Source organism: Cucurbita pepo, chromosome 2, assembly GCF_057944985.1.
Source record: "Cucurbita pepo subsp. pepo isolate OVF chromosome 2, ASM5794498v1, whole genome shotgun sequence".
In the NCBI taxonomy this organism is placed as follows: Eukaryota; Viridiplantae; Streptophyta; class Magnoliopsida; order Cucurbitales; family Cucurbitaceae; genus Cucurbita; species Cucurbita pepo.
The window spans coordinates 15691254-15706148 of NC_141799.1; the positions used below are offsets into that span (position 1 = coordinate 15691254).

At 37.2% G+C, this 14895-nt stretch overlaps 3 protein-coding genes, 1 long non-coding RNA gene and 1 pseudogene across 8 annotated transcripts; 2 read left to right on the top strand and 3 right to left on the bottom strand.

Annotated features, from left to right (window-relative positions):
• Positions 1–17: 17 nt before the first annotated feature.
• Positions 18–3192, top strand: LOC111788638 (monothiol glutaredoxin-S15, mitochondrial). Of its 4 annotated transcripts, none has more exons than XM_087121654.1 (7): positions 18–168; positions 667–754; positions 1406–1540; positions 1911–2001; positions 2579–2645; positions 2757–2835; positions 2980–3192. In XM_087121654.1, the coding sequence occupies exons 2-7, from the start codon at positions 683–685 to the stop codon at positions 3034–3036; spliced, it is 501 nt and encodes a 166-aa protein (XP_086977780.1). In that variant the 5' UTR covers positions 18–168; positions 667–682; the 3' UTR covers positions 3037–3192. The 4 variants fall into 4 exon arrangements, with proteins under 4 accessions (XP_086977780.1, XP_023524823.2, XP_023524824.2 ...); XM_023669055.2 differs by having other exon boundaries at positions 19–168; positions 1902–2001; XM_023669056.2 differs by having other exon boundaries at positions 45–168; positions 634–754; positions 1902–2001.
• Positions 3118–7463, bottom strand: PWP2 (periodic tryptophan protein 2). The gene is made up of 7 exons (XM_023669052.2): positions 6191–7463; positions 5701–5952; positions 5530–5622; positions 4942–5313; positions 4140–4484; positions 3704–3931; positions 3118–3618 (listed from the first exon to the last, which is right to left on the bottom strand). Exons 1-7 carry the CDS (start codon positions 7397–7399, stop codon positions 3439–3441), a joined length of 2679 nt encoding a protein of 892 aa, XP_023524820.2. The 5' UTR covers positions 7400–7463; the 3' UTR covers positions 3118–3438.
• On the bottom strand, positions 4706–4816 carry LOC111789464 (U2 spliceosomal RNA; annotated as a pseudogene).
• A 1017-nt stretch (positions 7464–8480) lies between the features above and the next one.
• LOC111787991 (uncharacterized) lies at positions 8481–11483 on the bottom strand. Its single transcript, XM_023668118.2, has 9 exons — positions 11325–11483; positions 11065–11182; positions 10235–10271; positions 10076–10145; positions 9878–9982; positions 9582–9732; positions 9418–9500; positions 8935–9028; positions 8481–8836 (listed from the first exon to the last, which is right to left on the bottom strand). The coding sequence occupies exons 1-9, from the start codon at positions 11353–11355 to the stop codon at positions 8752–8754; spliced, it is 774 nt and encodes a 257-aa protein (XP_023523886.1). The 5' UTR covers positions 11356–11483; the 3' UTR covers positions 8481–8751.
• LOC111787992 (uncharacterized) lies at positions 8705–14244 on the top strand. 2 transcript variants are annotated; one of them, XR_002814076.2, is made up of 3 exons: positions 8705–8846; positions 12621–12791; positions 13931–14244. It is a non-coding gene; the product is annotated as an uncharacterized LOC111787992 (long non-coding RNA). The 2 variants fall into 2 exon arrangements; XR_002814075.2 differs by having other exon boundaries at positions 8709–8846; positions 12645–12791.
• The last annotated feature ends 651 nt before the right edge of the window (positions 14245–14895 follow it).

Genomic DNA, 14895 nt, shown 5'->3' on the forward strand with positions numbered 1-14895 from the left:
AAAAGCTGCGTACAGTAATCAGATAGGCCGAGATGCACCGGATAATTAGTAAGAAATGAAAAAATAGGTATGCAACCAAGACCCGCCCGCTTGGCCCCAACTGCCCATCGCCACCTACTGGTATTTCTTTCTCTGCTCCCCCGTTCCCGGCAAAAATCTTCGTCGACGGTAAGTTTTTGGGCTCACAGCGACGTATTGGTCTGATTATATCTTATCTCTTTTACTCTGTCGATTTCTGCATTTCTTGAGCAACAGCGCTGTATTGATTCAACTTTATCTGATATCTAGTGGTATTATGTTGTACTATTATAGATTTCTATGGTTTTTAGGACGATCTGCGACACCACATTAGCCGTTTATAATCTAATATTGCATGAAATTAATTCATGTTCACATTTATTACTTACGTGTTAGACCAATTGTAGTCTCTAAATTTGTCTTTCTCAATGAGGTTACTGTCTGATTGTAATTCTTCTATCTGATGTTGTCAAGTTCAAATATTTTTGTTTTTCTCAGGGAATTTGGTTCTGATTTTTTAGTTTGTTATTGTACCTTGATAATATTACTATTTGTTTGCATTTGTTCAAAACTGTACTCCAATTTGCTGACTCTTGAGTTTATAGTTTACATCAGATAATATAATTGGGAGTTTCTCGTACGATTTAGTGTTGTAGTTGGAACCATGGCAAAGGCGTTATCAAACTTGCTCTTCAAGGGCTTGGCTGGTCTGCCAGCTACTCGCACTAGCAGAATTGTACGGTTTGAACAAATCATACTATCATAGTTTAGTCTCTAATTTCTTTTGTCTTGTTTCATTGATTTTAGTTTTTTTTTTTTTTTTTTTTTTTCTTGTTCAGTTGATTATAGGCGTGACTTTGTGGGGATTTTTTATTTTTATGCCATCTGAAAATCATGGAACTATGTTCAAGTTTCCCTTTCTTCCCTTTATCTCACACAACTATCCGGAGGTTTAAACTTTGAAGTTGGAGCCTGTTGGATACCTATTTTTGGTGTTTTGAGATGAATGCTTAAATTAAATATGTTGCCTGTTTTGTCTCAGTAGTTTGATAATGTAAATTTTCTGTTCTATTACTCTTGATCACAACTTTCATTTTATCACTTTTCACTGGATTAAGAATGTTGTTTTCTTTATTTTGGCCACATTAGTTATTAGTTTTGTCTTTGAAGTTAAGCTTCATATTATCCCATGTGAGATGTTTTCTTCACCCAAGTAATTGTTGCGCTTGCTTAAATTTGAGGCATACCAAATTTTGTAATAAACTTCGCTGAATGCTGCCTAGTGTGAAATTACATGGTAGTGATGACATACAAACTATCAAAGTTGACTGCAACTCTTGTACTATGGGATGTTATAATGTGGTGCCTCCCTTTGAACTGTTGATAGGTACCCGGGTTTTGTTACCAATCTGGAATGGCATACGCAACGACTGTTCCTGATGATCCTGATACCCATGAAGATTTCAAACCTACAAACAAACTTGAGAATTCTGTCCTTTCTTTGAGAGATGTTGTTGAACAGGTATGTATGCATGATTTTATGATAGAACTTGTAACATTTGTCTAGGAAGCATACCTTGATGCATCTAATATTTGTGGTAGCTGAAAAAATATGTGCGTTCTAAATTTCATTTAGATACACAAAAGAGGAAAGATACAAAAAGATCTTTCAGATAGTGCAAAAAGTAGAAAATTTATACGCTTTGTGATTTGAGTAGGATGTTAGGAGTTTAAGAACCAGCACTATTGGTTTAATTTTCAAATGGCTTAGTTTTAAAAGTCGGTGTAGGCCTCTAATTCTTCAACATAATGACTTGCTAGTATTTATACTTCTATGAGTTTGTATGTTATATATTGGCGTCATCCTTCTATCTTGTTGCTAGGATGTCCAGCAAAATCCTGTGATGATTTACATGAAAGGAGTGCCGGATGTTCCTCAATGTGGATTTAGCGCTCTGGCAGTTAAAGTGTTGAAGTTATATGGTAAGTGTTCGTTGTGTGTGTGTGTGTGTGTGTGTGTGTGTGTTTTAATGATTCTGTTCTCTTTTGGTCAAGCTTATTGAGAAATGTTCCGATTAATGTGGTCTTCAGTTTTCATGAGTTTACATGAGTTTTGTTCGGTATATGGTCTCAGTACTTTTACATGAGTTTTGTTAGGGTTATGGTTATGAGATCCCACATCGATTGGAGAGATGAACGAGTGTCTGTGAGGACGCTGGCCCCAAAGGGGGGTGGATTGTGAGATCTCACATCGGTTGGAGAGAGGAATGAAGCGTTCTTTATAAAAGTGTGGAAACCTCTCCCTAACATAAGCGTTTTAAAAATCTTGAAGGGAAGCCTGAAAGAGAAAGACAAAAAAGGATAATATCTGCTAGCGGTAGACTTGGGCAGTTACAAAGTCTTCCGTTTTCAAATCATTGTTGCCATGAGAATCTATATTGAATTTTCAAATCATACGGTTACATGTTAGTACTGTGTCAATCGCTGGATATAAATTCTTGCACCACCTTTCCATTGCAAGCCATCTTTCTCCAAAATTCTGATGTGTTTAAGTTTGTAGATGTTCCTTTGAGTGCAAGAAGTATCTTGGAAGACGCCGAGCTTAAAAATGCTGTGAAATCATTCAGGTATGCATACCTTAGTATAATACTACGGTCAATATAAGCTAGTGATATTGTTGACTGAAGAAGTAAAATCCTCGTCAACATGCTGTAATAATAAGGAATTGTTTCACGCAGCAACTGGCCAACATTTCCACAGATTTTCATAAAAGGAGAGTTTATTGGAGGATCAGATATCATACTCAGTATGCATCAGGTTCGACTGATCTCTGAACATATACACTTGGTTCACTTCTCAAGTTTCGGTTTATGATCAGATTTTGTTACCTTTATTTAGAAAAAATGTCTCCTTTTGTTTGATGCATTGCCTTGACACTGTTATGTTGTTTGTCATGTGTAGTCTGGAGAATTGAAGGAGAAGCTCAAAGATATTGCAAACAACCAGAAGACTGAATAAGCTATCAGTCATCAAGTATGAAGGAGATATGGTTTAACCGATTTTGTTTCGTTTTTCTTAAAACTCAATACCATATACAGGTTTCGATCCAACAAATCCTGTGGAATTAGAAACTCAAACATCCATTACATTTGGTATTCATTCTTAAATTTACTATCTGCATCCTCTGAAAAGAAAAATATAAAAACTTAAGCAAATTAAAATAACTCCTAACGTACAAACAAAACCAACCCAATATGAACCATCTGACTGATACATGCTGTTCCCAGCAACACATCAGAAAGATTTGATAAAATTGTAGGTGTTAAATAGCCTCACTCATTCAAAGGGCTTTAACTGAGGGTCTCTGCAACACAAAATTTTGGCTATGACACCTGTGCAAGACAAGAATCCGCCATGACATTAACTTGTCCCTTTCTTGGTACTAGTTGAGCAAAGATACCTAAGTAAGTACTCGTTCGACGAACACATATCAGCCAAATCCTGATGCGTTCTGGTGATGGCCATCTGCAAGGATTTTAAGGCAGGAAGTAGGTTTCTAGAATTTTGTTGAATGTAGTTACCATGAATTTTGCAGAGTTCCTGAGACAAAAAATGATGAGTTGAAATCATTTTCACAACGAAAGCTCAAAGACAATATCTCCATCAAAATTGAAACTCAAACTACCTGACACCACCGTAGAACGAACTCCAAATGCGGGCAACTTTCCAGAAGTTCCGCTAATGCCTCGACCAACCTCTGCAAATATCTATGTGGGATGGATTGGATTAGTTTTGCTATATCCACAACATTCACCGAGAAAATGCATTTCTTTATTAAATCATCCTCATTTAATCGTAAGCTAAGAATCAAAGCCCTGCTCGGTTGATCTTCATCAAGTGCAGCATTGATCGCCTACAAAAATATATATATAGAAGATCAATGTTAGAAAGGATAAATGGTTAAAGACAACATTCCCAACTTCTAAGATTAGTTAGAAACGTGCCAGAAATATCTTTTTCCTGCTCGTAGTTCTGTATTTGTCTTATCGTAAAATATTTTTTTCCTTTGGAGGCAATAACTTATGCGTGTATGGCTGTACAATAATAACTACATTCATTACCTCAGGTGTGACGTCGATATCGAGATCGGTTGGATCAAAGATAAAAGATTCGTCAATTGAATAAACAAGAACTCCCTCGGTTGTTGAGGCTGCAAAATTTCGACCAGTAGGTGCAATTCTCAAGCATTTTGTTCTTACAATTGGTCGCCCACGATTCAGCATCGACCCAGGTAAATCATGGCCCAATTTCTCCCGTGTTTGTTGGTCAACTCCTTCTTCTACATCACTGTCATCATCATCAATCAAATCTATGGGCCCAGCCTCAGTCATATTCTTTGAATTTAGAACATCAAGAACTCCATCTAAAGAGAGATTGTGGGTTATTTGAAACCTGCGCAGCAATACCTGTGCAAGCACAACATGATACAACGAGAAAAATGTGAGGAAAAAGACAAATGGGAGACAAGCATGAAATGTAGAAGTAACAAAATTTAATCTAAATTCTTTCATCATAAAACATGAATCAACAAACAAGCCAACCTACTATATTTTTAATACAACAACAATTTGAGAGCCCAAACCTAATCAAGGAATTGAAATTTTAAATCATCTTCGCACTTTAACTTTTGTGGTGTAATGAAAAAATTCCAATTAAACAAACACATAATGTATTATGTTCATAACTGATAAGAACAGATACTACACATGCTTCTTAGCCAAAAGGCCAAGAAAGGTATATGTGCATTAAAGCCTTGAAGAACTAGTTAAATGATTGTATAGTTGATATCAAAATAAGTGATTTAGCCTAATGAAAGACGTGTAGTCAGATACCACAAATAAAAGTAAAAGCATATGAACTGACCTGATCAGCAATGTCATACATACAGATGAATTTACTACATCCTCCAGCTAATATGTAACTCCCATCAGCAGAATAACATAACGTTGTGAAGCACTTCCCTGAACTTGAAGTAGCTGCAGATCTTCTATCAGTCATTAAACGTCCTCCAGCTATGTCCCTACGCCCCTCAATTGTATACATCAATATACCATCAATCGGATCCCAAAAATGGATCTGACCATCTAATGTACTGCTGGCCAACTGCCTTCCATCTGGACGATAAACCACTGTAAGGACATCATGCATATGATTGAACGTTTCAACAGCCCCTTTTCCTTCAAAAACATCCCACAAGCGGACAGTTTTATCCCATGATGAGGAAGCTAAGACTGCCTACATTGAGTCATACAGAGTGATTAGCATTAGGAAAAAGGATAAGCAATAAACCTCTCATCTTTATGGTTATTAATGACATAAAAAGATGGGGAAGAAGATGAGCACAATCAGAGCAATTTGAGGGAGAAAAAATCCAGCATGAAAAAGGCATCATGTACAATGGTATTTTAGAATAAGAAATTCAAAATGTAAATGAATGCGTTCATAACTCACATTTGTAGGAGAAAACATCAATCCATGAACAGGACCTTCATGCCCACTAAGGATATCCAACAAACGGCCAGTCTTCATCGACCAAAGAAAAATCTACAAAGTACATGAACTATGAGGCAGGAAAAGCTAGAAGGGAGTATATATATATTCCAAGAAAGGTCACGAGGATACCTCAAATGAATCTAATGTTCCAGCACAAACAACTTCACCACTTTGATCTACTGCCAGTGAAACAAATTGCCGGGAATTGGGGGAAGTAAAAGTTCTAAAATTTCGATAGCGAAACAGATCCCATGCCCGAACTGTGCCATCAAGAGATGCACTCAACAGACAATGGTTATTTGCCAAGAAATGGAGAGCAGTAATGGCATTTGAATGCTCGGAGAACGTAACAAAGCAGAAGCCTGATTGAACCGTCCACACCTACACCAAACAAGTAACATCAGCCAGTTAATCCATCAACAAGAAATTACTAAAAGAAACTCAAACAATTTTGGCACCATACAGCCTAACCAATGATGGAAAATTAGAATTATATAAGGGGGAATAATGTCATATGTCACTAGGCTACATAGTTGAACACAAGTAATGCAATCGCTTTACTACGGATCATGCTAGTTAAGTTTGGAAAAAAGAATACACCTTTAACATATTAAGTTACCTTGACTTTATTATCATCAGCTCCCGTTGCCAACAGTTGTGAATCCGGTGAATAAGCAAGACAATTAACATCAAAGTAATGTCCTTGCTGTTTCAATATGTAGCTCTCCGACCGCCATTCCCACACTAGTAACTGACCAAGTTTGGCACACCCAAATGACAACCAGTTGCCATGCTGATTGAAAATGGCTGTGGTAATTTTCTCTCTTGATATCGACAACATGTGCAAGCACACAAAATCCGGCATCTGATACAGCCCAAACGTGCCATTAGAGAATCCCACAACCACCATATCAAGGTACCTATGATAATCACACGCAGTCACCTTTGCCGGAGCCTGAGAAAAACAATCCTTCCTAACTAACTCCCATTTTTCTCTAAGCAAGTATTCAGCTTCATCATCCGCTTTACCATCACCAAAATTCTTCCTCTTTTTAACACTAACATCCCCACCACTCTCCACATTTCCTTCACTATCCCTACTAGGAGTCCCCGGTGAGGCCGGTTCCAAATTATCCACTTCCATCTCATCCAAATTATTTTCTGTAATGCCCCAACTAAAGATATAGCAGTCACGCGTAATCGTATAAGCTTTTACTACCTTATTGGTTTTCTTATTAGTCCCAAAAAACGAACCTACAATTGAGTCTCTATGACCCAAAAACAAGTGTGGTTTGTACTTGATCCCACTTATTTTCTTCACAAAGAGCAACCTAACAGTCAAATCCTTCGACCCAGCAAGCAAGTAATTGCCGTCCGGACTCCAGTCCAACGCTGTAACTTTATCATTACAATCAGCAAAAGTCCGTACCAGTTCAAAAGGAAAGAACTCTTTCTTGAACCCAGGTGAACGCCAAATTTGGACCAACTTCCCAGTGCCAACAGCAATAAATGCACCATCAGGGCTGAACTTGACGACACTGACGGGCTTCTTGAAGAACATACGGTGAAGCACAACTCGGCGTCGGAGATTGATGAAGAGACAACGATTCTTCTCGTCGACGGTGAATAAGAACGCCCCATCGGGAGAGACGGCGATTCGACAAATATTGGACGACGATTGAACGGGAAGCGTCGCCGTTTGGGACTTAACAAGGTCGGTAACGGAGATTCGGTTGCCAACGGGTGAGATTAACAAGGTGTCCTCCGAAATCAGAACATTGCCTCCTCTGTAAGGCGCCCCTAACAGGTTTTGAAACCTGTAATTCATCGCCGGCGAATATGATTCCGAGAAAGCTTCTGCAAAAAATTCAGTTGTCCCTCTTTGATTTTCAGAATCGAACAGGTAGGGTTTATGGAGGGTTTTAATAGCTTTGGGCCAAACAAACTAAACCCAAGGCCCAATAATGACCCATTAAAAAAACCCATAAATTGGTTAAATTATAAAATTGGCCTAAATAATTGGGGGAGAAAATTAGACTATAGTCCCAAATTAAATCTACAATAAATTTAATAAAATATATAAACTAAATAAATAAAAACATAAAAAATAATAATAATAAAACATATACTAGTATCCACGATCAAATTTTGTTCCTGATAATTTATCCTATCGAGTATTTAAAAATATAAAATAAATTTTAAATGCATCGTAATAACAAATAAATTATGTAAGGGCCGGGGATTCGAACGAGCATATAGAATCTAAATTTAGAACCTAACACTTAGACATCTGCAACATGACCATATTACTTGCTCGTCTTGAAGTGTTTCTAAGAGTGCTCCGGACCGCATAAGTCCTTTTAAGATTCTTTGTCCTTACATGTTTTTATGAAAACTTCTTAGGATTAAACCACCGAAAAATGAATGTGCATTTTGTTGGTATAGATAATAAATAATAACTATAACTTTGTATCATCAACATCACTCTTATTTGGATGTAGTCTCAGTTCATTCATGTGTCATTCTTTGCTGGAACGTATGTGTCCACTAACTTCCCTCTTTATTGGTCCTATAACCACATTCTACTATAAAAAAAATTATGCTCTAATACCATCTCCAACACCCTCATGCCCAAAATATGGACCACGATTGGAAAACAGGACTCGAAACCTAATAATTCCGATATTACATACAACACAACCAAGTTACCTATTTGTCTGAAATATTCGTAGGAGTGAAGACTATCCCCACAAAACCATGTAACATGTTTTTTAGAAAATTCCTAGAAAGTCATCCACTTAAAATTGTTAATTGAGTCATTAAAACTAAAGACGAGTTTTGTTAGTATAATTAGTAACTATCAATCATTTTAAGTATTTTTTAACTATAATTTTGTATTATCAACATCATTTTTATTCATATATAATCTCGATTTATTCACGTATATTACTTTACTCGACTCTTACATGGGAATCCAAAACTTTATTGGGAACAGAGAAGATAAAAAAAAAGGGAATGATGGAAGTTTCTTTCTCTGTACCAAAAGCCCCATGCCCCATTCTACCATAATAAGCCTACTCAAACCAAAAGCATAAGCTTTTTTCTTTTATCTCTTAATAAACTTTACTACCCTCTTTCTTCTCAACTACCGTTGAAAATGGAGTGCTCAAGAAATGTGTCTTAGCGGTAACCCTCAAGCCCCAGCCTTGAGTTCAGCCAACTGCAGACTTCGTTCATCTCTTTTGGGACCGTGTAATGGCCGAGCCTGCAAATAAGTAATCAATCAGTACCCTTTTAAGCATTTTGATTCTGCTTTGCTTTGATTGTTCAATCTTGCGTATTTTTATAAGAATAGAACAGTACCCTTCTTGGCTTTTGAACAGAAGAGTTCTAAACCCAGCTGAGGTTAAGGATTGGGCTGATTTTTCTCCATACTTGTGAGGGACTACCTCGTCAGCTGCATTTTGGGTCAATAAGGGTTAAGATAAAATTACAGAGTTGTTCTGAAAAGTAGTCATGAAATGGTTGGAAATATGAGTTTGTTTTTGATCAAGGACAATTTAAGATGTTTTTCTCTTTTTCTCCTTTTCAAATGATCACTTTAAACTGTAGAGAATCATTATCTTTTTAAACAAGTTGTGAAAGTTGAAATCCTGAAAAAGAATGGCTGCAGGAATATATTCCAGCTTTCTCAAAAATGCTGATTGAAGTCGTGTAGTTTGTCAGATGGTTAAACTCTTGAATTTGAACTCACCTTTGTATGCAACAAAGCTAAGTGAATTATTCTTCAGGTCAGCTAGAGAACAAAAACATTAACATTAGCTGAATGTTTTAGACACTACCCACCTGTTCCATGAAACTGTAAGATAGGAATTGATGCTGCTCGCCTTGTAGCCTCGTGTGATGCCTCGAATTTGTTTCTTAAGCTCCTGTAGGACATATTCAGCATCTTATTTAGTTCAATATGAGCACTTATCAATCATGGAGCTTTTTTCCCTTAGAAAACATACCTAGATCCAGGAAGCCAGCCACTAAGTCCAACGATTGCCCTTAGGTAGATGGGGTACGGGGCTCCGTTTCCGTATTTCCCAAGAGCACAGCAAGTTGCAGAGTAAAGTGCCATTGCAGCTCCCATACTGAAGCCTCCAATCCCAACTTTGACTGTCACAAATAATTGAAGTAAAAAGTTTTATTCTTCATCAAGTTGGGGAATGAATACTTTGATGTGTTGAAGTTTGTGTTGTTTTGGATTAATTAAGTACTAGAGATATTTGGGAGATTGAGATGCAAATAGCTCTCAGCATACCATCAGATGGCTCTGCAGACAGCAAGTTTGCAATATGGGCAGCGGAGGCGTCAAGACCTTCCCAATCATCTGGACCTTCTTCTGAAAACTCCCCCACATCAAACCCTGAAAAGAATCACATGGAACAGTTTTTAGACTGAAGTAGATATGAACTTGGGAATGATAAAATTGAGAAAAGTAGAAGGTTGTTAATCTAACATGCAGTGCAAGGAAAGCCTCCGAGTAGAGATACCGGTCGAGTCGGAGCAGTAGGACAAATCCATTTGATCTGTATATTTGAAAGAAAATGTTGATTAGAATTAGACCCATTTGACATCAACTTATAGCCCTTTGATGGTATAAATTCATATTTCTTACGTTTGGTAGAGGAAGAGTTTCCAGTAGCTGAGAAGAGCTGCAGTTAAACAGAGAAAAAAAGCAAGAAAGATTAGCTTATTAGATTGTTTATTAGCAAAAAGAAGAAAAAAAAGCTTCAAATCAGGAGGTATGATTGATCATATTTCATATAGAACAATTATCTTTTCAAGTTTTCAAAGGTTTAGCAAGTGAACTTCTGGATTGGTGGGAAAAGGGAAAGGAAAACCTGTTATGGAATATTTAGGCAGAAAAGAAAGTACTATAGAGGGCCCATCTTGTCTGGAGAACCAAATAAAACTTGAACTTAGTCTTATATACACTTTTTCCGAACCATGGTTCCCAAATAAACTTCGGCATAAGATCGGAAAAGTTGAAAGGGAAAGTTCAACAACATTTATTCGTACAATTTCTACGGTGCTGTTGTTTTTTTTTTTACATTTCATTAAAGTGAGGAACTCAAGGGAAGAATGTGAAGATGTTGACATTATGAAACCACCTTTTCCCTTTTTCGTTTGGCTTAGGAAACAAAGGTAGGCAAGAAACCCTTCTTAAAGAAGATAAAAAGTACTTTATTCCGAAGGGAAAGGAATACAACCGTCCACTGTTGATGGCAAGGCAAGCTAGTAAAATACATCCAACGAAAACAGTCACAGGTTTCTATGATTTTCATGCACAAAAAAGAAATCCTTGTGCTATGTTAGCTTTGAGCCTTATTCAAGCAATTCTGGAGTGCGTACCGTACAGTTTTAGATGATTCTTATATGAACAGATGAACTTGAAGGGCTTTAAGCGCCATCAGAAACAATTTAGTGTACAAAAAGAGGCATTACCTAGAGCCATTATCACCAAGGCCATGCAGCCAAACAATAGTGGCCTGGTGTTTTCCTTTGGGCCTCACAACATGTGTCCTTCCAAACTCTAATGGCCTTCTTGCAGATGATCTACTGCCTGCAGTTTAGTCACCAGAATGAGAAAACCAAAGCAACTAACCCATTCATTAAAGGGAGTGTTGACAAAGATCATGATTTTGTTGATGAACAAGAGAAGAAAAAGAAAAAAGAGATGAGAAGGAATGTCATAGTAAACAAACCAGAGCTGATATTAGAATGTGAGTAGCTCATATTGAGAGTTGAAAGAGCTGCAGTTAAGAGGGAGTTGTGAGTATATGCAATGAGGCAGGAGTGTAATATGGTGTGATGTAGAAAAACAACAATGAAAAATGTGTATTTATAGCCAAATTTGGTGATGTGATAATGGAATAAAATGTGGGAGAATATGAATCACTATGGTAGTGTGGTGTGTACACCAGCTACACATAGCACCAAATGGCCAAGAAACTCAGAAAGGGCGAAGCATCTGTGAAAAGGAGAAGTAAAAGACGAGGATAAAAGCAGGAAATCTTTTTATGAACACAAAGAATCACAGCAGGCAGAGCACATTGATCAATCCGCAAGGCTCCCAGCTAGGAGAGAGAGATCTGGATATGCAAAATAGAGAGAATCTATGCTTGTGAGCACTGGGTTGCGGCCAGGAAATAAAGCAAATCCAATATCAAACTTCAAGAATATTACAAGAAATAACAAAGAATAACCCATCAGTTTGTCCAAGGAAATATCTATTATCAATCATTTTTAATGAATTTCTGATTGAAAGTGAAATTTGTTCGAGTGTCCAATCTATCTAATTTTAGCTGGAAGAAATATCTAAATTTACATTTTATACTACCAATGTTCATATGTGGTTACCCACCTGGATGTCTTAAGGGAATCATGCACAATAAAAAAGCATTTCAACTTTTTCTCTTCTTTTTCTTCTCCGTTGCTTGCCAGTTCTTTGTATTTTGATTGATCTGAGACCCACTACAAAGATTACTTTTGTTTGTATCTATGCACACACGGCCACCATATTGACAACAATTTCTGCAGAATCAAATCATTATTTCATCGTTCAGGGGATTAGAGCTGTTGTAGCTTGTAGTTTTTATTGATTGATATGATTATGCAGCTGAAAAACTGAACTTAAATGGTCCATTGAAATCTGAGGCTCATGGAGGTAGACAAAAGTACATGTTCTACGGCTTGTATATTTGCTAATCTTTTAGGAGAACTTAACAAAATACAAAGCTCTTCAACATAACTCCTCCCCTAACACAGATGGGTCGACCTTTAGGTTTCGAACTCGTTGATGAGGCTGAACTCAAAATCCCACTTGGGTTTAGAAATATGTTCATCCAGTACTTCTACCTAACTCTAAAGTCTTGTTGATTGAGTAAATGAAACAATGAAAGACAAACTTTTCCTTTATTTCGTCCTGAGAATGGCACTGATACAATATTAACTGTCTAAATTCTTTGCTTCCATGGCCATTACATTTGCAATGTTCCCAGTGCTATATTGGAACTTTTTTCCAGGATCATCATGGATGAGCTTCTTATGGAGGAGGTTCTGATAGCAGAGCATTACAGATTTTCAAATATTTGGTGCGAGGAATAGATTCTACAGCTGAAAAAGATCATTTTGACAACACGCTCACCACTAAGTGGCTACACAGAGGTCAGGTAAAAGGTCTCAGTGAATTCTAGACCACTAACTTTTAGTCAGACCCAATATGATGCAACTTCAACTCTAACAGTGTAGCCATTTTGGAATGAGATATCTCTGTTAATATTGTCATCATTCCTATTCCCCACTGTGGCTTTTCTGATCAAACAATAGTGGTAGGGCTGCAGCCTTGATTGTTGTTGAACTAACATTTTCTGTTCTTTCTTCCTGGAGATTTATTCTCATGTTTCATGTAACAACCTAAGCCTACCGTTAGTAGATATTGTCTTCTTCCGGCTTTCCCTTTCAGGCTTCGTTTTTAAAATGTGTCTGTTAGGAAAAGGTTTTCACACCCTTATAAAGAATGTTTTGTTCTCCTCCCCAACCGATATGAGATCTTACAATCCACCCCCTTCGAAACTCAGTGTCCTCACTGACACTCGTTCCCTTCTCCAATCGATGTGGGACCTCCCAATCCACCCCCCTTCGAGGCCCAGCGTCCTTGCTGGCACACCGCCTTGTGTCCACCCCTTTTGGGGCTCAGCCTCCAGCTATAAAAAAGGGGCTCAGCCTCCAGCTATAAAAATTATCTGATTTTGAAAGCTTTAGCTTCCGAACACCTCTTGCAAAATAAACAAAAACCAAACTTGTGAGTGCTAGCAAAGAAGAATCTCCATCTATCTTCTGGTTGACCAAACAAAAATGAACAAACTAAACAAATAGAAAAACTGATGTGGCATAGAGTGACTGGTCCATTTTTTATACACAGGAAGCATCTACTTTTCTCTGTTGGTCAATGTTTGGGCACTTTTCCTTCCCTTATGGAAAGAGCAGCTTTTGAGTTTGTCAACTCCTCCTCCTCCTCCATCCCACCCTTTAAAATGAAGAAATAATCCAACTTGATTATAGAATTGGTTTGTGCCTAACTGTGGGCTTAGTTTTTTTAACACGAGACAACATATGCTGTTGGCACTACTCTTTGTTGCACATTAAAATACTTCAATATCAAGTTTTACACTTCCTTTCTTTCCCCTACTTCTTCTGTTTCTTTTGCTTGTTCTTGTTTTCCTTGCCTCATTGGGTATGGGAATTTGAGCTTAATAAGAAAAGTCATATGCATATTTGTTAACTCAAATTATCTTCTTTTCTATTTCAGATGTTTAAATAGAGTGACAGCATGCCCCATTCCTCATATGGGATGATGGGATGATGGGATGATGGGATGATGGGATGATGGGATGAGCCTCTCCAACCCAGCTAAAGGATATCTTTCTTCTATCTTCATCTTGTGTCTAGACTAGATATAATGAAAGCATAATATCACTAGGCAGGAAGCTGGTGCAAATCCATTGACTAGACATTTGTGAACCACAGCTCAGTAAACTCATTTTCTGTCCTACAATATTTTTTTATGTTCCTAAGTGTCTAAGCTAAAGTTATTCTCACGAGATTAATTATTTGGTCTTATTATATTTCGTTGTCAACATAACTCGTAGAATACGGAATCTTAGGTAAATCATCGTCATAGTTTAAACTCATCAGCTCTTTATTTTCTACCCTACAAATAATCAATTTGAACCGTGAACTTGAATAGCTAAAGGTTGGCTTTCGTACGTTATGTCTCAAGAACTTTTTCAATACGGTCTAGATGGCTAGAGATGATAAACGAGGAAACATTTTATAGCAGTTCTTTCTTATGATTAGCATATTAATGATTCATTTCTTTAAGATGAAGCAGTTGACATCGGTTCGTAGAACATAAAAAGAGATGGTTGTGGTGCGAAGTACTCTTGTGCAGCGGCATTTCCCTTGAGTCGTGAGTGTTCTAATTTGGTATATTTTGTAGATTAAATGGAGAATTGTAGTAGCGGAGGGGTATGAAAGGAAGTGTAACACATTTGTTTAAAGTAATAATAAGCTTAAGTAAATGAGAAGGTAGGTGCAATGGTTTTGAGAATAGTAGAACAATAATATTTTAAGAGCAATGATAAAGAAAGCCGCCATTTTATTCTTATCAATCAACAAAACTAATTATTAATTTGGGTAATGCTAATCTATCTTTAATTAAGCTAATGAATATCACACTTTCATAAGAGCAATAGATATATTAAGAAATTGATT

What these genes read in the sequence shown, in the direction of transcription:
- LOC111788638 (XM_023669055.2), top strand. Translation starts at nt 683, where the DNA reads ATGGCAAAGGCGTTATCAAACTTGCTCTTCAAGGGCTTGGCTGGTCTG. An exon ending in TGAGAGATGTTGTTGAACAG is followed by an intron (nt 1,541 to 1,901) that starts GTATGTATGCAT and finishes TCTTGTTGCTAG; the next exon opens with GATGTCCAGCAAAATCCTGT. An exon ending in TCATACTCAGTATGCATCAG is followed by an intron (nt 2,836 to 2,979) that starts GTTCGACTGATC and finishes TGTCATGTGTAG; the next exon opens with TCTGGAGAATTGAAGGAGAA.
- PWP2 (XM_023669052.2), bottom strand. Translation starts at nt 7,399, where the DNA reads ATGAATTACAGGTTTCAAAACCTGTTAGGGGCGCCTTACAGAGGAGGC. An exon ending in TGATGTTTTCTCCTACAAAT is followed by an intron (nt 5,314 to 5,529) that starts GTGAGTTATGAA and finishes GACTCAATGTAG; the next exon opens with GCAGTCTTAGCTTCCTCATC. An exon ending in TCGTTCTACGGTGGTGTCAG is followed by an intron (nt 3,619 to 3,703) that starts GTAGTTTGAGTT and finishes TTTTTGTCTCAG; the next exon opens with GAACTCTGCAAAATTCATGG.
- LOC111787991 (XM_023668118.2), bottom strand. Translation starts at nt 11,355, where the DNA reads ATGAGCTACTCACATTCTAATATCAGCTCTG. An exon ending in GGCTGGCTTCCTGGATCTAG is followed by an intron (nt 9,501 to 9,581) that starts GTATGTTTTCTA and finishes TATGTCCTACAG; the next exon opens with GAGCTTAAGAAACAAATTCG. An exon ending in CTTACAGTTTCATGGAACAG is followed by an intron (nt 9,029 to 9,417) that starts GTGGGTAGTGTC and finishes CCCAAAATGCAG; the next exon opens with CTGACGAGGTAGTCCCTCAC.